This window comes from Myxine glutinosa, chromosome 1, assembly GCF_964187855.1.
Source record: "Myxine glutinosa chromosome 1, kmMyxGlut1.1, whole genome shotgun sequence".
NCBI classification, from domain to species: Eukaryota; Metazoa; Chordata; class Myxini; order Myxiniformes; family Myxinidae; genus Myxine; species Myxine glutinosa.
The window spans coordinates 90977690-90999159 of record NC_136261.1 but is presented as its reverse complement, the minus strand read 5'-3'; the positions used below and the strand labels follow the sequence as shown (position 1 = coordinate 90999159).

Sequence of the window (21470 nt, the reverse complement as noted above, 5' to 3'; positions counted from 1 at the left end):
ATGGAACATCATATGAATCATAGTATGTAACATTGTACACCATTGTAAAGACCTAGTTCAAAAACCATGTTCCAAAGCACAATATATTACATGGTACAAATGAATCGTATTTATCAAGATGGACAGGTAAAGTACAAGGAGAGATGCAGAAAATAGGGCAAAATGGAGAAGATTGTCATGGGGACCGCAAGGCTAACCCCCACTCTAGCAGGGAAAATGGCCTTAAAATGCATGTTGTTGTTGTTGTTGTACAAATGAATCGTATTTGTACACTGTACAGATGAATCCACCATCTAGAAGAGAGAATAAAATGTTAAAACACTATATATATATATATATATATATATATATATAAAAACCAGATCATTTCAACAAAAAACTGCACCAATCAATCCACCACTGGCCTGGCTCATAAGCAGGAAATAGTTTGACATTGCTTCTACAAGAGCGCCACAGTGTACCATTTCCTATCCTGATACAATAATTTTGGTCAGAATGCAGGTGATAATTCACCGACTCTCCTGATCAGAAAACACCGTATAATAATTATTTGGCTTATAATTTCTCCCACACCCCCACCCCCATCCTTAAACACGAACCCTTGAGATTCCAAATTGTGCTTTTCATGGAAATTGGTCAACAAGAGGACGATTATCGCAGCGCGACGCCAGAGGCTGGTAGAACAATACTTCCGCAATTGACAAATAATTGTACATTGCGAAACACGCTCTGAGCAGCGGCACAGTGACTTGGATAACATTTTCACTCTTTCATGGTGTCCAGAATATTTTGCTTTTTGTTTTGCACTCGTATCCCATTTTCATAATTTCACACTGGTTCTCGGAAAGTTTCCAAACATTTACTGCACACGTGAACACATTTAAAATGTAATGCTCAATAAGAATCAAACGAATTTTACATAAATCATTTTAATTATTCCGGAAGCACGTGTTTCCCATGTAACCTGCAACAAGAGTCGTTTAAAATCACGTGTTCATTACGTGTTCTTTCTTTCAGACGCCTCTTCCTATCTCTAATCTGATTGGTTGCCTTGCATAGCAACGGCTCTTGAGGATTTCCTCAACCTTAAGCAAATCCTTTGCTGAGGAATCACAGTATACCTTAAGGTAAATCTTTCGTTAAGGATAAGGGAATTTTCTGCAACCGGACCATAGCTTTTGATGCACTGGCGTCACTTGGGGGGGTGCGGGGGTTGCGGACCGCACCGAGTGACACTATCAGAGGGGGTGACGCCAAATCTTTGCAGTGTCAAGGCTTTCCGATCTTGCGATATTATCAATTGAAAGTGAGTTGGCGTAAGGCATTGATTTCGATGAAGTGATTCACAAATTCTCAGCTTTGAAGGCCAGGAAAGGAAAGTTCTGAATTAGTCGAGATGTTCACCAAGTGCTGAAATGCTTGTGTATTTATTCCTGTTTATTTTTATGGTATTATTTCATTGATGAGTATATTTCCATATGCATTTGTCTACAAGTTCTACATTATTTGGGCCATTATTGATTTTGCAAACCGAATCCATTAATGTATCTCATGTAACAATAAAGTTTAACGTTAAAATCAACGTAATTTTGATGTAGTTCTTAAACGTTTTTACTTCGAATTCTATTGTTTTCTTACCGAATTTTCACTTTAACAGCATGAAACTATGTAAATGTAAATACTGTTACGGATCCGGGGGACGGCACTCCCGTTAGCAAGGGGGGATTAATCCCCTTGTCCTGTTGAGCTGGCCGTCCGCCGGTCCTGGAAGTATGACGTCACTTCCGGTCGGTGGTGAGTAGGGTTGTAAGCCCAATCCGTCCCACTACCTAATTACCACCACCGGCCGTAAGCGAGGAGATACTCCCACCCAGGCCGCAGCGTGAATGGATGCGCCGAGCGAAGCGAGCTGCGACTCGGGCCGTTAACCAAGGACTAAACCCGACTCCGAGCATTGGCTGAATCGTGCCACAGGTACTCAATTGGGAAGGGACTAAAGCGATCGGGGGAAGAAGAAACCAAAGTGAAGGAAGAACAGATATTTATTAATTATGTACACGAAACCCGAAGAGGAAATGAAAGAAGGGCATTTTCAAGGAGAGGAAGAAGCAGATACACAGGGCAGCCTTAAAACAGTCTTATATTACCATACGCCCCAAACAGAACAAACAGACTCACACGAATAGGGACTGGCAGGAAGGAATGGCTGGAAGGGGGAGAATGTCCAAGCCGATGACAGGGCAGGAAGGTCCGGGCAGAGGCACAGCGTCGAGGTCCGCTCCAGTCCACGCTCCGGGCTTGAGGCGAAACCCGGCGGCAGCTGCACGTATGGTTTCACGCGGTCAGACAATGTGAATATATGGCGGTATTGTCAACGGACCCGCTCTCCTGCCTTACGATTCAGCGTGTTCTCCTCTGGTACCTTGCACTTCGGACCTTCACACTCATCTCTCGAAGCAGTCCTTCGCAGCCGCTTTTATTGGGCGTTCTTGTATCCAGCCGCCGGTTCCTAGGACCTGGTTGGCCAGCAAGGGCTCGCTGGCTCCACCCTTGATGGTGAGTTGACGTGCCACACCTTGTTCTTGTGTCCCGCCCCCTTTTTCCTCGGCCTGAGACCGCATGTTCAATGGCGGCTTGGGGCCATCAAACAAACCAAGACAAGGGGCAGCGAATGCTGCCCTACCGCTACTGCACTTTGAAGAGCGGGAGATGATGATGGGAGGGGTAGGAGGGGAGGGGGAGGGGGGAGGTTACATTACACCGATTTACATTGAAAACTGCTGAAATATGTACGCAACTTCAACTTAGCACAGTTTAGTAAATACTCGAGATAAATCCATGCGGTAAAAGATTGCTGAGAGTTGCTAAGACCTACGACTTAGAAATTCCACCTGGACACACTTCAGGGGGCACTTTCAAAGGGGAGATGTGCTTATTCTTTCTAAAAAATATTTTAGGTGTGGTATAGACACGATATTTGCATGCATCGGTTTCAAAAATCGAGCAAATATGGTAAATATTACTCACGTGAAACCAGGATCCGTCTCGGTGGTAGCCATGAGTGTGTAGATGTCACATGATCAGTCATGAAGAGTGGTTAAGTCCAAAATATGACAAACCATGGCATAAAAACGCTTTGCCCGCAAAGCATTGCACCGCAACGGCGGTCACAGAGTGCCATGCACAGCGTGACGTAAGTAGTGCGCGCAGCGCCCCTGGCGGAATTACCGGTCCCTATCAAAGACATTTAATTCATCTCGCACAAAAATCGACACAAAACACGATCGCTTTTCGCTCTGAATTACATGCAAACGTGTGACGGAAATCACCATCGCCCAGCATTGAATGCCAACCAAGATGGCGCCCGGTAACTGCATCTCCACCTATGTGGAGTGAATGGCAATGGTCACATCACGTGATCGCTCTGAGCGAATCAGTCTAGCGGCAGGGATGGAACATCACGTGATCGCTCTGAGCGAATCAGCGAGCTGTTCTGACACCGGCTGAGATTAGCGGGTACTTCGCTGAAATGCGATGAGGTAAATATGAATAAAAAATATGGATCGTCAAATATTTTGAGGTCGGCCATGTTCGTCCCAGGCTCAATGGCCATGTCTATGCCAAATATCAAGCACGGGAGCCTCTCCGTTTCGGAGTCTATCGGTAATATTACACACACACACACACACACACACACACACACACACACACACACACACACACACACACACACACACACAAACTGTGTTTTATATATATAGATTATGTAATAGTTATATCCCAAATTTAAAGACAATGGTTTTCAATTACCTTTGTTTGTTGCTTTTCTATAATCCTGAGCACTATTTTGAGGCCTTTATTGGATTCCTTGACCCAGAAAACGTAGGATTAGCATATTTAATTAAGTTTTTAGGTTGACTAGAAGCCGAGATAGCGCAAAATATGTATTTTATGGTGGCCATTTTGAAAATCCAAAATCTGTGTCTGTGCAAATGCCAACATTGATTTTCGGATTCTCCATGTTCTGATGATTCCAGAAATGTACAGGTTTGCTCATCTCCCAAAATTTTGAACGAAATTATATTTGTTAACATAGTGAACCTGACTAATGGGGGGGTGGGGTGACACCATGAGTTACCGCACTGGGTGACATCAACCCGAGTGACGCCACTGTTTTGATGTGATGTAATAGTCAAGTCAAATGGTGCCTTGACCCACCACTAATTGGAAAAGATTGTTTCTCTGTTGGATTCTCCTCTGATATACCCCAGGAATACCATATCAAAAATAGAGATGAATGGGAGGGGTGGAAGGGGTCTAGATATGCTAATTTATGTTAATTAGGTCCAAACATTAAAGGAACAAGCTAAACAAGAAGAAATCTTGCATTTGTCTCAAGAATAATCAGCTTAATGCTACCCAACTTCATCAATAGTGTTGTTAGAAATGATAGAAACTCAAATTAGGTACCTAATTGGATTATTACCTGATTATGTAATCATAATTATGCTAATTAAGTGTTGCCATTAATGAAAAACCTTCTTTTGAAATCGTGAACCAAAAATTATAAGAATGGTGTCAAAACCTGGGTTTTCATGGTCAAGGTGTTCAATGGCACGGGCCTGAACTTCATGAAGTTATTATTATTATGCAAGTTATCCAAATTATGCAAATAAGGCCCTTACCAAGAAACATATTACAATAAAAAGTAATTGCTCATACCAGGTAAGACAAATAGAGGAGACAACCCTACATGTAAGTCTCTTAAACACTTGTTTCGCTGTGCGTCGTTCAGTCATCAATCTCAGCCTCAATAACTTGTGGGTCCATTGAATTAGTGCAACTTGTACCTTTGCACTCGCCACAAGCAAATGTGCATTCAAGACCGTGCCTCCGACAAGTGCATTTCAGAGTGTTGCAGCCAGTTTTAGTTAGTGAATAACTTCAAGTAGGTAGTCAGCAGCCGGAGGCAGGTCTGTTTGTTCTGAAATGAATTTGCCATCCTTCGCCTTCCATCCCCAGTCAGTGGCATTTAGTCTGGAACTTTCTCCTTTCCATTCATTGATTTGGTGGAAAACACGCAGGGAGTGGAACTTTGCCGCAGCTGAGGTTGGAGGCAAAACCTGTGCCTGAACCGCCTTTGAACACCTGACATCTTTTTCTTTAAACCGCTGGCATCTAAGTGTGTCCAGTCTGTCATTTTCCCCTCCATTATAGAGGCACACAAGTGCATTCTCACCAGCTTCAATAATTTGATTATGCAGGGTATCGGGACCAGCCAAAAAGATTTCTGCGTGCTTCCTGAACTTAGAATTGTTTAGCAGCTTATTGAACGCAAGTGGCTTTCCAACCCCAAACAGTCTAGAAGTTGTGTGCAACTAGAATGTTTTCGCATGCAGTTTCCTTTAGGATTTCCCTCGTCTTTTTAATGTCCCATACTCTGCAGCTATTTTAATTTGACTTTGGTTCTGGTCTGAAATATATTGCGTTTGGAAGATTCTTTGCGTGATTGCAAAGAAGCACAAGTAAGTCTGTGTCCTCTCCTACTAGAACAGTGTCGACATACTCTGCAGATTTTACTGCAGTCACACCAATCAGCGTATCAGCATCTCGCTTTGCCTGTTGGGTGACATATCCTGCTCTCTCCAGTTTCTCACTCAAAATGTTTATGAACCTCTGCTTATTCACTGTGTTTGACAAAATCGTTTTTCTTCAAAGAAATAACAGTTTGCCCAGAAAAGTGTACCTGAGGCCCGCAGCGACCCTTTGTCCTGCGCAAGTGAGTGACATCCTTGGTTGATGGTTCTGCCGAATATCCATCAAATACAATGGTTGGTTTAGAGTACCTGCGAGCTACATAGTCCACGTGCAACTGACAAATGTGATCTATTGACTCCTTTCTCGGCCAAGGAATTCTTTGTATGAGTGATCCCCCATCAAGCACAAAGTGAAGCTCAGTAGACGGCAAGACTCGACAGACTCGGGCATACTCCAATCTACCTGTTACAGTTTCAGCCCAAGCATCTCCCCTTTGTTTGCAAATTGTTGCGATTGTATTTTGCATAGCTGTAGTTTTTACAGCTGTCACATCAAACGCCCGCTTGAACGGGACGCCCGCTGACGCCCGCTGACGGGATGGACCATATTTTGCAGGCTTGCCACAAAAAACACAATGTTCTTTAAAATTGAACTTTGGTGTTGAAGAACGTAAAGCTGACGAAACAGTTCCTTCTGCTGGTGCACATGACTTTTTCAAGTCCCTTGCTATCGCATTATCATTCGTGAAATCTAAACGGCACGCAATGTGAACACGTTGTCCCTCTTTAGTTTTAACTAGCAGAAGTACCCGGCATTGCCGGGAGGGAAGGGGGAAGGGGAGGGGAGGGGAACAGGGGGGAGGGGGAGAAGAGTGGGGGGGAGGGGGTGGGGGGTGGGGAAGGGGTAGGACAGAAAGGAAGGGGTAGGGGGGAAAGGGAGGAGCATGGGGGAAGGGGTAGGGCAGAAAGGAAGGGATAGGGGGGAAAGGGAGGGGCATGGGGGAGGGGAGGAGAGGGGAACGGGGGGGGGAGGGGAGGAGAGGGGAACGGGGGGGAGGGGAGGATAGGGGAATGGGGGGGAGGGGAGGATAGGGGAATGGGGGGGAGGGGAGGGGGGAGGGATGGGGAGAGGAGTGGGAGGGCGAGGGGGTGGGAAGGGGTAGGACAAAGGAAGGGGTAGGGGGGAAAGGGAGGGGTAGGGGGGAAAGGGAGGGGTAGGGGGGAAAGGGAGGAGCATGGGGGAAGGGGAAGGGGTAGGGCAGAAAGGAAGGGGTAGGGGGGAAAGGGAGGGGCATGGGGGAAAGGGAGGAGGAGGGGAAAGGGGAGAGGGTAGGGTGGAGGGGGATGGGAGGAGGGAAGGGGAGGGGAGGGATATAGATGGTTACTGGCAATTGATCACATCCACAAGTGATGTAATCCACACAATTTATGTACTTTACATAACGTTAATAGGAATACATGGCCTTGTAGATGGGAAATACAGTTTGTTTGAAATAAATCACAAATATCAGATGAAAGTGGAAAAAAACCTATGTGGTGTGAATGGCAATGTTCCTCGCTGAAATGTGAAAAAACTGAATTACGTGCGAACGCATAACTGTGAGATTATGGCGGCAAAGTTGGAACATCACGTGATCCTAGCAGAAGTACCCGGCATTGCCGGGTGGGGGAGGGGAGACCCGTACATTCCCAACCCGTACATTCGCCCTCTCGACTCGAGCTCGTATTCGATTCGTATTCGAAATCGAAAGGGGAAAGGGGAAATCCTTCGTATTCGAATTCGTAAACACGAAATATGAATTAAAATTTAATTCATATCGCACAAAATCGACACAAAACACCATCGCATAAAGGTGAAAAAACGCAATGGCTTTTCGCCCTGAACTACGTGCAAACGTGTGACGTGTGACGGGATGGACCATCACGTGATCGCTCTGAGCGAATCAGCGAGCTGCTCGCACTGGCTGAAATTAGCGGGTACTTCGCTGAAATGCGCTGAGGTAAATATGAATAAAAAATATGTATCGTCAAATATGGTCTCAGCCATGTTCGTCCCAGGCTCAATGGCCATGTCTATGCCAAATATCAAGCACGTGAGCCTCTCCGTTTCGGAGTCTATCGGTAACATTACACACACACACACACACAAACTGTGTTTTATATATATATATATATATATATATATATATATTATATATATATATATGTCACTGCCCCGCTTTTCACTCGCACGATTGATGCCTTCACTTCCTTTTGGTCGAAGAGTAACGGTCTCCCCGCCTGCAGCAAGGCTTTTACGGCATGACACACTCCTCCATTTCTGTTATGCAGCAAATTCCTGAAAAATAGATCAAGTATGATAAGTAATTAAGTTCTGGTGGCACAATGCAATGAGCTACATCTGCTGAATACATTTCAGACATCCAAATTGATGGCTGAGGATACACAATACCAGTAATGAAAGTAAAAGATCAGTATACTTGACAGAAACCTCACCAATTATTGCCATAAATGCCCAAATGGCATCACATAGGAAGGAATGTCAGCACATGCAGGCATGCAGGCATGCATTAGGCTTTACCAAGGTGACTTTTTTTTAAGTTCCTAAAAACTCACCTGTACATGCTACAAAGTACCAACATTCATTTTTACGAGTAATTTCTTCATCAAATCAGAATGACAAGGAAGAAACAATCAAGAATCATGATTCCAATCAAAACAGTATGGAGGAAGCTCCCTTTGTTTTAATATTTTAATTACCTGGATTTCAGTATAGATGGCACTGTGGCGGACACGAAAGCCCACTGGCGTGGTGACATCATTCCGCGCACCAAGTGGGCGGCGGCCACGCCCTAGGGGTAGGCGTGGCCTGAGGATATACACGGGGCGCGCAGCCTGGAGCGCGCTAGTGTTAGTGTGAGCTCCTGAAATAGACGCTTATAAGTTACCGCTTGTCCGCTTCCTCCTTGCTCGCAAGCAGCGCGCGTAACGCCGTGCTTTACTGGTGACCCTCGACGTTGGATCTGCCGGAGCGATCCTTCCACACACGACGCCATTGCCATGGCCAACTTCATCAAACTTCCCGAAATTTTGGGAGGCCCAGGCCGAAGTCTGGTTCGTCCAAGCCGAAGCCCAATTTCAGCTTCGGCGCCTCACCGGCGACGACACGCGCTACTGCCACGTCGTCGCCTCCCTCGGGCCCGGCACGGCCGCTCGAGTTGTGTCCGTCCTTCGCCACCCACCGGACGGCCACAAGTACGAGGCACTCAAGCGGCTACTCCTAGCCACGTTCGGCCTCACGGACGACGCACGGGCCGACCGCCTCCTGGATCTCCCCGAGCTCGGCGACACGCGCCCGTCGGTCCGAATGGACCATATGCTGTCACTGTTGGGCGACGAAGCCCCCGGTTCTCTATTCCGGGCGCTTTTCCGTCGCCAACTTCCAGCGCAGGTTCGCCTCGTGTTGGCCGGGACCGTGCTAACGGAACCCCGAGCATTGGCAGCCGAGGCGGACAGGTACTTTGCGGCCGCCACAGACCTCGAGGCTGATGCTGCTGATGATGCTGCTGATGATGCTGATCCACAGCATCAGCTTACACAGCATACGCAGCATGCTGATACGCACCTCGTGACCGCTGCCACGCCCCGCCCACCGCCGCGGCGAAAACCACCACCGCGGGGAAACCCGCCAACTCCACCGGCCTGGCGGAGCCAGCCGCGCTCCTCCAGCTCCACCACCTGGTGCTGGTTCCACGCCAAGTTCGGCCACGAGGCTCGGCAGTGTCATCCGCCATGCTCCTTCAACAGGTCGGGAAACGCCCGGGCCGGCGCTCAATAGTGGCGATGAGCGCCGGCCGTTCGAGCAGCCTGCTGTTCATAACGGACACCCTATCCGGGCGCCGTTACCTGTGCGACACGGGAGCGCAGGTGAGTGTCGTTCCTGCCGGTACGTCAGACAAGCACGCCGCGGGCGGGGGCCCCGCGCTGCTTGCCGCGAACGGGACGCCCATCCGTACGTACGGAAAACGCTGCCACTCTCTCTGCGGTTCGGAGGGCAGGTTTTCCGATGGACGTTCGTCACCGCCGACGTGCCCATGGCACTGCTTGGCGCGGACTTCCTGTGCGCTAATGGGCTCCTGGTCGACGTAAAGCGCAGATGTCTTGTCCAGGCCGAGACGTTCAGCTCGCTCGCTTGTGCGCTGCCCAGCTCGTCGAGCAGCTCAACGAGCGGCTTGCCGAGCGGCTTGCCGAACGGTTCGGTTCCGGCCACGTTGATCTGTACGCTTCCGGCAGCGGACGCATTCACCCGCCTCCTCACCGGCTTCCCGGCCCTCACGCGGCCCACCTTCTCCGCGGGGGCTGTCAAGCACGGAGTGGCCCAGCACATCCCCACCGTCGGGCCACCGGTCTACGCCCGGACACGCCGCCTCGAGCCGACGAAGCTGGCGGTGGCAAAAGCGGAGTTCGCTACCCTGGAGCGACTCGGCATCGTTCGGTGCTCGGAGAGTGCTTGGGCGTCGCCGCTGCACATCGTGCCGACGCCCGGCGGGGGATGGCGACCATGCGGGGACTATCGCCGTCTCAATGACGCCACCACTCCCGACCGCTACCCCGTCCCCCACATTCAGGACTTTTCCGCCCGTTTGGCAGGCATGTCCTTCTTCTCAAAGGTGGACCTCATACGCGGCTACCATCAGGTCCCCGTCAGGCCGGAGGACGTCCCGAAGACGGCGGTCATCACGCCATTTGGACTCTTCGAGTTCCTGCGGATGCCCTTCGGTCTGAAGAATGCGGCTCAGGCGTTCCAGCGACTGATGGACAGCGTCCCGCGCGACTTGGATTTGGTCTACGTCTACCTGGACGATATCCTCGTCGCCAGCGCGTCCCGCGAAGAGCACCTACGCCACCTCCGCACGCTCTTCGAACGCCTGGGCCAGCATGGCCTGATTGTGAACCCCGCAAAGTGCCGGTTCGGCGTCGCCGTAATCGATTTTCTGGGGCACCGTGTCACCAGGCACGGAGCCGTCCCCTTGCCGGCCAAGGTGGAGGCGGTGAAGGGGTTTCCGCGCCCCCGCACGATCAGAGGGCTGCAGGAGTTCCTGGGCATGGTGAACTTTTACCATCGGTTCCTGCCCCGTATCGCCCAGCTCCTGCGCCCCCTGCACGAAGCTCTCCGAGGTAAGCCGGGCAAAGGCGACGTTACCTGGACCGAGCAGATGGACACGGCGTTCACGGGCACGAAGCTCGCCTTGGCTAACGCCACCATGCTCGCGTACCCGGCGCCCGATGCACCGATCGCCCTCACCACCGACGCCTCGGACTACGCGGTGGGCGCGGTGCACGAGCAATGGGTGCGTGGAGCTTGGCAACCGCTGGCGTTCTTTAGCCGGCAGCTTCGCCCGCCCGTACGCCGTTACAGTACATTCGACCGCGAGTTGCTTGGGCTTCACTTGGCGGTCAGGCACTTCCGCCATCTGCTTGAGGGCCGTGCGTTCACGGCCTTCGTCGACCACAAGCCGCTGATATTCGCAGTGGGCAAGGTCACCGAGCCGTGGTCGGCCCGGCAGCAGCGTCACCTCTCGGCCGTGTCCGAGTACACGACGGACATCCGGCACGTCACGGGGAAGGACAACCCGGTGGCGGATTGCCTTTCCCGGGCCGTCGCCCACGCAGTCCACCTCGGCATCGACTATGCCCGGATGGCAGCGGACCAGGCCGCTGACCCCGACGTCCAGGCCTTGCGGACCGCCGTCACGGGCCTCCACGTCACCGAGGTGCCGTTCGACGGCGCGGGCGTGGCCCTCTTGTGCGACGTCTCCCTCGGGCGGCCTCGCCCCATCGTGCCCGCGGGCTGACAGCGCCAGGTGTTTGACGCCATCCACGGCCTGTCCCACCCGGGCGTGAGGGCCTCCCAAAGGTTGATCGCCGACGAGTTCGTCTGGCATGGCCAGGACGTGCCAGCGCGCCAAGGTGCACCGGCACACCCAGGCCCCGTTGGCCCCGTTCACGGTGCCGGAACGCCGGTTTGACCACGTCCATGTGGACCTGGTGGGACCTCTGCCCCCCTCGCGGGGTTTCACCCACGTCCTGACCATGGTGGACCGCACCACCCGGTGGCCGGAGGCCGTGCCCTTGGCATCGACGACGGCGGCGGACGTCGCGCAGGCTTTCATCGCCACCTGGGTCGCCCGGTTCGGCGCCCCTTCAGACATCTCGTCCGACCGCGGCCCCCAGTTCACCTCGGAGCTCTGGGGGGCGGTCGCGCAGGGGCTCGGGGTCCGGCTGCACCGAACCACGGCCTACCACCCCCAGGCTAACGGCCTGTGTGAGCGATTTCAACGCTCATTGAAGGCCGCGCTCCGGGCCACCCTCCGTGACGGCGGCTGGGTCGACAGGCTCCCCTGGGTCCTGCTGGGCCTCCGGACGGCGCCCGAGGAGGACCTGCGCGCATCCGCGGCGGAGTTGGTCTTCGGGCAACCGCTGCGGGTGCCGGGCGAGTTCCTGCCCGACTCCACGGCACCATGGTCCGCGGCACAGCAGCGCTCCGCTCTGCAAGAGACCGCCCAGAGGTTCGCCCCGGTGCCAACGGCATGCCACGGGCACCCACTGACGCACGTCGCCCCGGAGCTTCGCACGGCGGAGTACGTCTTCGTCCGCCACGATGCCCACCGGACACCACTGCGGCCCCCGTACGACGGGCCTTTCCGCGTGCTGGAGACCGGGGCGAAGCACTTCACCCTGGACATCGGCGGTACTCCTGACCGCGTTTCTGTAGACCGCCTCAAGCCGGCCCACCTCGACGTGGACCATCCACCGCCAGTGGCCCGACCCCCGCGTCGGGGCCGCCCCCCTGCGGGCGGACCCCCGGCACCGCCCAGCCCCGCCGCCACACCGCCCCCCGGTCCTGCACCCATCCCAGGGGCAGCCAGGGGCATCCCACCTGGCATCCCTGCACCCCGGACGCCGCCGATCGCCAGGGGGCGCTTCGGCTGGGTCATCCGTCTGCCCCGCAAACTGGCCCTCCAGGTGCGCGGGAATTCTGGGGGGGCGCGTGTGGCGGACACGAAAGCCCACTGGCGTGGTGACATCATTCCGCGCACCAAGTGGGCGGCGGCCACGCCCGAGGGGTAGGCGTGGCCTGAGGATATACACGGGGCGCGCAGCCCGGAGCGCGCTCGTGTTACAGTGAGCTCCTGAAATAAAGACGCTTATAAGTTACCGATTGTCCGCTTCCTCCTTGCTCGCAAGCAGCGCGCGTAACGCCGCGCTTTAGCACTGCTGTTTGGAGGAGAAATCAATGGGATGCCAAACAGGACAAAATAGGCATACCTAAAACATGCACTGACTATAATAGAAAAAGATGGTTTTTCATTAATGGTGACGCTTAATTAGCATAATTATGATTACATAATCCAAGTAGGTACCTAATTTGAGTTTCTATCATTTCTAACAACACGATTGATGAAGTTGGGTGGCATTAAATTGATTATTCTTGAGACAAATGCAAGATTTCTTCTTGTTTAGCTTGTTCCTTTGATGTTCGGACCTAATTAACATAAATTAGCATATTTAGACCCCTTCCACCCCTCCCATTCATCTCTATTTTTGTCCCCCGTCGCTCAGCGGAGCGAAAGGGGGACGATGGCTTTCCCCTCCGTCCGTGTGTGTGTGTGTGCGTGCGTGTGCGTGCGTTAGGGTGCATCAAACGCCCAACTATTTTTAAAAAGATGTTGGATTGATCTGTCCCAAATTTTATTTTGTTCCAATCATAAAATAAAGTTGCTATGCAAAATTTGGTAAGGTTTGGACATCATCTTCTGGGTCCACCTCACCATTTCATATTTTGAGTCGGTGGTATCAGAGTTGGAAATTTGACACGCAGCTGTTTTGAGGCCCATAAATAAAAATGAAAGGATTGACTGATTGCTACATATAATAACTCTTTGTAAAGGTATTATTGTGCTCTGTAGCAATATATCATCATCATAGGGATAGGGATACAATTCATTTATATACAAATAGTCAAAATAATGATTTTTTTCAAAATATGGATATAAAGCTAAATGAAGAGTATTTTTAAAATATAATATATAAATTAAAGAATATCCTGAATGTTGTAGTCATCTTGTCTTTACAGAGATCTTTTAACTAGACAAGATGATTAAAACAATTATTAGGCTATACTCTAATAAAATTGGATAATTGATGTATTTGTTGTACATAATTATGAAATGACATTATTGTTACTAATACTACCTTTTTCTTTCAGATAAAACAATGGATGGCACAGTAAAGAAAGCATCTGTTGCAACAAGAGAGTCCACCAAGGTGTTTGGTCTTGGAAGTGCCATAACTGAACAAGATTCCCAGATCAATGGCACCAGACTTCCAACTTGTTTACAAGTACTACGTTGTTTCATGTGGCACACGGAAGATGGCAAACTTGAACGACGCTCTCGGTGGGAATCAGCAAAGCTTGTACTGCAGAAAGTGACACCATTTTATGGCAAGGCTAATATTCCTATCATCTCTGAACGCAAGGCTATTGAGAAAATTATCAAACTTGCAGATGATAATTCCAAGCTTAGATCAATCCCTATCAACCGAAGAACAACTCCAGCAAGCATCACAAAGGTGAATCAAATGGAGATGAAATTTATGGAGACATTTCCCTTGTGGCCCAATGATGCTAGTTCTCACATCAAGAATCCTGAAGACTTAGCATTCCTGGAATCTATGAAGACAGATCGCTGTGCAACATTTGGCTGCCAAGATAAACTGTTGGCAGATAAGATGCAGCGTAAAGTGAACCGCGAGGAAAAAGAATCAGAGTATGTATACTGTTCTATATATATATATATATATATATATATATATATATATATATATATATATATATATATATATATATATATATATATATAGTATAGAGTATAGAGGCGAGCAAGTATGGAGCTGGAGTTCAACATAAATACTACAACCACTGTGTATAATATTAGTGACAGTGATGAAGAAGTAACTCTTGGACCTTCAACAAGCACACCAACAACCTCAAGAAGTCATCATCGTTTAGTTAGACCTGGCACATCAGTTTTCATTCCACATGACATCCTGAAGAGGCCCAGTCTTGTTTCACTGGCAACAAGGATGAAGATGACACCAACCCAACAGGCTGCTTTCACAGAAGCTCTTATTGAAGAAACAGGAGGGGATGTAGCGAAGGTGTCAACATCATATGCTACAGCAGATAAATCAAGACGCAAAATTGGACAGCATATTGCTACTACCTGTAAGGACAAATGGATACCTCCGAAGCTTGCTACGTTGCACTGGGACTCAAAGCTGCTTCCATGCTTAACTAACCAAAACACTTTTGAAGAACGCCTGGCTGTGCTTTTGGGTTCTCAAACTGATATGAAGCTGCTGGGTGTTCCATCCTACAAGCCTGGAACAGACCGTAAATCTGGAGATATAATTGCTCAGCTGACTAATAACCTACTTGAATCATGGAACTGCCAAGAGAATGTTGTCAACTTGACATTTGACACAACTGCATCTAACACCGGCCACATCAGTGCAGCTTGTGTAACAATTCAACAACGGCTTAACAAAGCTCTTCTGTGGTCAGGCTGCAGACACCACATTGGTGAAGTCATTCTTACGCACATTTTTACTGATCTTAAAGTTGAAGCATCTAAGTCACCAGATATCTTCCTCTTCTCAAGGTTTCGCAAGAACTTTGAAATGTTTCCACACACATTCAATGAACCACTTTCACGATTTGATCCATCTCAACTAAATGAAGCAGCAACAAGTTTGACAAGTGACTGGCAAAATAATGTTCTCAGACTCTGTCACACCGAGCAATCTCTAAGACGTGATGATTATTTGGAATTTGTTGATCTGTGTACAGTATTCCTTGATGGTGAAGTAGCTGAACATCAAATAACCTTCAAGCGTCCTGGTGCACTGCATAAAGCCAGATGGATGGCGAAGCTCCTCTACTCAATCAAATTATGTCTCTTCAAAAAACAAATCGCTGATCTTCCAGCAGGTACAATTACCACAGAAAAACAAGTGCCAAAGATCAGAGAATTTGTCACGTTTGTCACTCTAGTATACAGCTCCTGGTGGATGACATGTACCTCTGTCACCGATGCCCCATGGAATGACCTGCAGCTCATCTCCAAACTGAAACAGTATGAAGCTGTCAATGCTGGAATCTCAAGAAGTGCCCTGAAAGCCTTCAAACGACATCTCTGGTACCTCACAGAAGAGATGGTTCCACTTGCCCTCTTCAGCTCAGTTGTTCCTCATGACCATCGCCGTGCTCTGGCAGACAGACTTCTGGAGGTTCAGCCAGATTTTCCAGTAACCAACCCACAAGGACGGTTTGGTACTGGGTTTGGAAAGCCCAGATTTCCTGATGACTTGACTGAGAAGACCACTCTGGCTGATTTTGTTGGACCAGATTCATGGTACCTATTTCATCATCTGAAGCTTGACTGGGCATTTCTAGTTACCGATGTTCAAGAATGGACTAACTCTGCAGCCTACCAGACATCATGGACTAATGTTGAAGCCTTGAATGTGGTGAATGACTCTGCAGAAAGGGGAGTTAAGCTTAGCTCTGACTTCCTTTCAGCAGCCAGAAGTGAAGACCACTACCAAAATGTGCTACAAGTTGTTGAGCACAACCGCAAGGAGAAACCGAATCTTCGAAAGCGAGCAGCTCAAGACTAAACTGTCAGAAATATCCATGAAAACTACAGTATCTTTGTTTTGTTTCTATTTTCATGTTCATCCATAGTCAGATGTACTCGTATTAAGATGATAAATGCTAAGATTGTGTATATATGATTCTACTGTAATAAAAATTATATCATTGTGGTATCTATTATAATACATATGATTATACCAATAAAATCATGATTTTGACTATTTGTGTATAAGTGAATTATATCCCTATCCCTATGATGATTATATATTGCTACAGAGCACAATACTACCTTTCCAAAGAGCTATTGTATGTAGCAATCGGTCAATCCTTTCATTTTTATTTATGGACTTCAAAACAGCTGCGTGTCAAATTTCTGACTCTGATACTACCGACTCAAAATCTAATTTGCTGAGGTGGACCCAGAAGATGATATCAAAACCTTACCAAATTTGGCATTATATGACTTGAACTTTGAATTTTGAATTTTTATGAAACTTTGAAACTTGAATTTTATGACTGGAACAAAATAAAATTGGGGACAGATTGTTTTCTTGACATAGGGGCGTTTGATGCACCCTAGCGTGCGTGCGTAAGTGAAGGACCGCATTCGAATTTGGTGTGTGGGTGCAACCCACGTCAAAATCCAAGATGGCCACCACCATGTATGTCTGATGCCATGTATGTCTGAACCTTGTTACCTGCATATCTTGAAAAATAAGCGAAGTACCAACTTCTAATCTGGTGTGTGTGTGTGTATCTAGGCATAAGGAAGAACGCTATTGAAAATTGGGTCGCGATGTCAAAATTCAAGATGGCCGCCGCCATGTATGTCTGAACCTTGTGAGATTAATATCTTGAAAAATAAGCGAAGTACCAACTTCTAATTTGGTGTGTGGGTGTATCTCGGCAAAAGGAAGAACGCTATTGAAAATTGGGTCGCCACGTCAAAATCCAAGATGGCCACCACCATATATATGTCTGAACCTTGTGAGCGAAATATCTTGAAAAATAAGCGAAGTACCAACTTCTAATCTGGTGTGTGGGTGTATCTAGGCACAAGCAAGAACGCTGTTTAAAATGGGGTCGCCACGTCAAAATCCAAGATGGCCGCCGCCATGTACGTCTGATGCCATGAATGTCTGAACCTTGTAACCTGCATATCTTGAAAAATAAGCGAAGTACCAACTTCTAATCGGGTGTGTGGGTGTATCTAGGCATAAGGAAGAACGCTATTGAAAATTGGGTCGCCACGTCAAAATCCAAGATGGCCACCGCCATGTATGTCTGAACCTTGAGATGAATATCTTGAAAAATAAGCGAAGTACCAACTTCTAATCTGGTGTGTGGGTGTATCTCTGCATAAGGACGAACGCTATTGAAAATTGGGTCACCACGTCAAAATCCAAGATGGCCACCACCATATATATATGTCTGAAACTTGAGCGAAATATCTCGAACAATAAGCGAAGTGCCAACGTCTAATCTGGTGTGTGGGTGTATCTTTTGGGTCGCCACGTCAAAATCCAAGATGGCCGCCGCTATGTATGTCTGAACCTTGAGATGAATATCTTGAAAAATTTGCGAAGTACCAACTTCTAATCTGGTGTGTGGGTGTATCTCTGCATAAGGACGAACGCTATTGAAAATTGGGTCGCCACGTCAAAATCCAAGATGGCCGCCACCATATACTGAAACCATATATACATATATACATATCCATATATGGACACCATATATACACCATATCTACACCATATATACGTATCATATATACATATGATATGATATCATATACACATATGATATACCACCATATATACATATCTGAAACTTGTGTGCGAAATATGTCGAACAATAAGCGAAGTGCCAACGTCTAATCTGGTGTGTGGTTGTATATATTAGGTCGCCACGTCAAAATCCAAGATGGCCACCGCCATGTATGTCTGAACCTTGTGAGATGAATATCTTGAAAAATAAGCGAAGTACCATCTTCTAATTTGGTGTGTTGGTGTATCTCGGCATAAGGAAGAACGCTATTGTAAGTTGGGTCGCCACGTCAAAATCCAAGATGGCCGCCACCATATATATGTCTGAACCTTGTGAGCGTAATATCTTGAAAAATAAGCAAAGCACCAACTTCTAATCTGGTGTTTGGGTGTATCTAGGCACAAGGAAGAACGCTATTGAAAATTGGGCCGCCACGTCAAAATCCAATATAGCCACCTCCATGTATGTCTGAACCTTGTGAGCGAAATATCATATCATAGCATGTTTTCTGCGTCTTCCGCTTTGTCAACTCGCATCACTTCACCGACGGGGGACCTTGGCATAACGCTTGTTGATATGGTATTCCTGGGGTATATCAGAGGAGAATACAACAGAGAAACAATCTTTTCCAATTTGTGGTGGGTTCGGTGTCTAAATTGACGAATTTGACTGGACTATAAGTGCAAGTTGGAGGTGATGCAACTTGGTTCGTGGTATTAATAGCATGATGCTGTAAAAAGGGGACATGCAAGTCGGGGTATTGCTGGACTCACATTATAATAGTACGTACTTTATTTACTTGCTCGCATTCAAATTGTACATGCTTTATCGAGGTACTCGGTTGAAAAATGATCCCGTGTAATACTGGCTAAGCCTGGTGCTGGCTTCATGGTTAAGGTGGCTGGTTTAACATTACAAGGTCCTGAGTTCATTACCCTGTCATACCGTTGCATTGGCACCAGGTGGGGTTGACTCAGCCTGTCATCCTTCTGAGGTCGGCAAATTCAGTACCAGCTTACTGGGATGAATGAGCCATTCGTGTATACTGCGTCGGAATAGCGACCCATCCAGGATTGTGCGCACAATTAAGAAACTGCTTTGGCACCCCGACACATCTGTCACATCTGAAGATGCAAAAAGGAGTGGTCATCATCATCAATACTGGTTATCTACCTGCAGGTGGTGTTTGTGGTTTGCGTGAGCGCATTGTGCAGACAGACAGACAGACCCAAATGCAATATCCTTTCCTCTGGATGTTTAGACTGTCATAAGTAAATCCTCTGCCAATTAATTATCTCCGACGCATGAACTATTATTTAATAATAGCAACAAATGTCATGATTGGTTTCTAAACGTTGCATAATTTGCACTGCAGTAAAAAAAAAAAAAAAAGCTGAAATGCAGCAGTATTTTTTTCTTCTTCATTTTTTTATGAAAACTTGTCGACTCGCATGACCTTTGAACACCGCCCTTTGACTTCATCGAATCACGTTGCTGGCCCCGAGAGACCTCTAAGTGTGCACAACACCCTCCGTGATGTTTTCCAGCGTGGAGATAGGAGAGAGCGTACGTGGTGAGGATGTGTACATTGTGCAGAGTGGTTGTGGAGAAATCAATGACAACATCATGGAGATGCTCATCATGATAAACGCGTGCAAGATTGCATCTGCATGTCGCGTTACCGCTGTGATTCCTTGCTTTCCATATGCTCGGCAGGACAAAAAGGACAAAGTGAGACACTTGGACTTCTATGAATCTCTTCTACCTTGTGCCTTCCTTATTCGTTATTATATTTGAACCTTTCCCTCTATTTTTATTACCACTATTGCTTTTTTTTTCTTTTTTTAATATAATTAAATCCCTTCTTTTGCTCTCCTGGCAGTAAATTATTGTTGGGAATTTCCTCTGGTATGGTACATTAATATTTTGTCGATTCCATGCGTCCGGCACCCCTTCCTTAGAGCCGTGCTCCATCTCTGCCAAACTGGTGGCAAACATGTTGTCTGTTGCTGGCGCTGATCACATCATTACGATGGACTTGCATGCCTCGCAGATCCAGGTGATAACTACTGTTTGCACGGATGAAGGCTTGATGTTTACGTTTAATACAATCGACTGTTTTGGGAATGACTTTTGTCACCATTTTAAGTCTTAATAAAAAATTAGTGGAAGTGTAACAACAATTGCATTATCTTCACTCAATCAACAATCTATCCTTTTCATATTTGTGTATATTTTTGCTGGTTTAACATATTCTGTGTTGAAGTTTGTTTGGAAGAAAAAAAATGTATTTATTTAATCTTGTCTGAGATTTTTCACTTCTCAATGACAATGTGGCATGCAATTATCAAAGTATAATGTGCTTTGATTGTTGTTCCACTACCACAATCCCGGTTTGTTATTGAATCCTATGAACGTTTTTAACAATGCCACCAAAGGTGGATGGAGATTGTGTTTTCACCCCTGTCTGTCTGTTTGTCTGAGCAGGATATCTCAAAGTTATGGATGGATTCGGATGAAACTTGGTGCACATGTTGGGTTTGTGAAAAAGGAAGAATTGATTAGATTTTGGTGCGAATCTGGATTTGAGAATTTAAATGATTTCTTTCAAGTGATTCTTCTCCATTGAGAGATGGGGGCCAAAAACTATATGTAGAATGTTATTTCAAAAAGTTGTGAATGAGTTATGACAAAACTAGGTGGATGAGTTGGGTCAGTGACAATAACAAGCCGATTAGATTTTTGTTCGGGTCCAGATCCGGCCTATAGGTGGGATACAAATTGTAAACTGTTCAGCTTTGCCGAGGTATACGCTCAACTGAGTGCCGTTCTATTTAATTTAATAGAACTTTATTTATTTCTTTTAATAGAACTTTTTTTATAGTTTATTTCATTTAATTTGGACTAATATTGGGAAATTGCAGAATAATTTGAGGTTGTGTATGAAGTGTGAAAACGATCATCCATTCTCACTGGAACTAGAGGACCTCACTTTTGATACCAGAGCAACGTGTTGCCATTGCAACAGAGTTAGAACGTGGCACCAAAGGAGAGATTATTTGTTTAAGAACGTCGTCACCTGATGAGCACTGGTTCCATTTCACACCAAAGTGAAAGCGAGTCAGCGTCCGGTGGAGGCATTCTCAACACTCAAAGGATAGAGTTAAAGGTTCATCCATCATCCAGAAGGCTTTCAGCAGAAGGATCTTCACATCCTGTTGGCTTGATTAAAGTGTAGTTTCCTGAACATGAGAAAACGACCAATGCAACGTCCTACAATTATAGTATCCAATGAAGTGAGGTGACAAATGCACAGACCATCAATACGGTCTGACAAAACCAATACGAATTGGCAATACTTAAAATTCCATGTTCTCTGCCTTTGAGTACTCGGTTCCACAATGATTAATTGCTACTTGTCCCTCAGGGATTTTTTGACATACCAG

General features: G+C 47.4%; 1 protein-coding gene across 1 annotated transcript in view; it reads left to right on the top strand.

Annotated features, from left to right (window-relative positions):
* LOC137426115 (ribose-phosphate pyrophosphokinase 2) overlaps positions 1 to 21470 on the top strand; it is a gene marked incomplete in the record, with an annotated part of 39609 nt that overhangs the window by 13366 nt on the left and 4773 nt on the right. Inside the window, 3 exon segments of the mRNA XM_078774593.1 lie at positions 19572 to 19807; positions 19986 to 20083; positions 21452 to 21470. Of these exon segments, the coding sequence (XP_078630719.1) occupies positions 19572 to 19807; positions 19986 to 20083; positions 21452 to 21470 (353 nt within the window).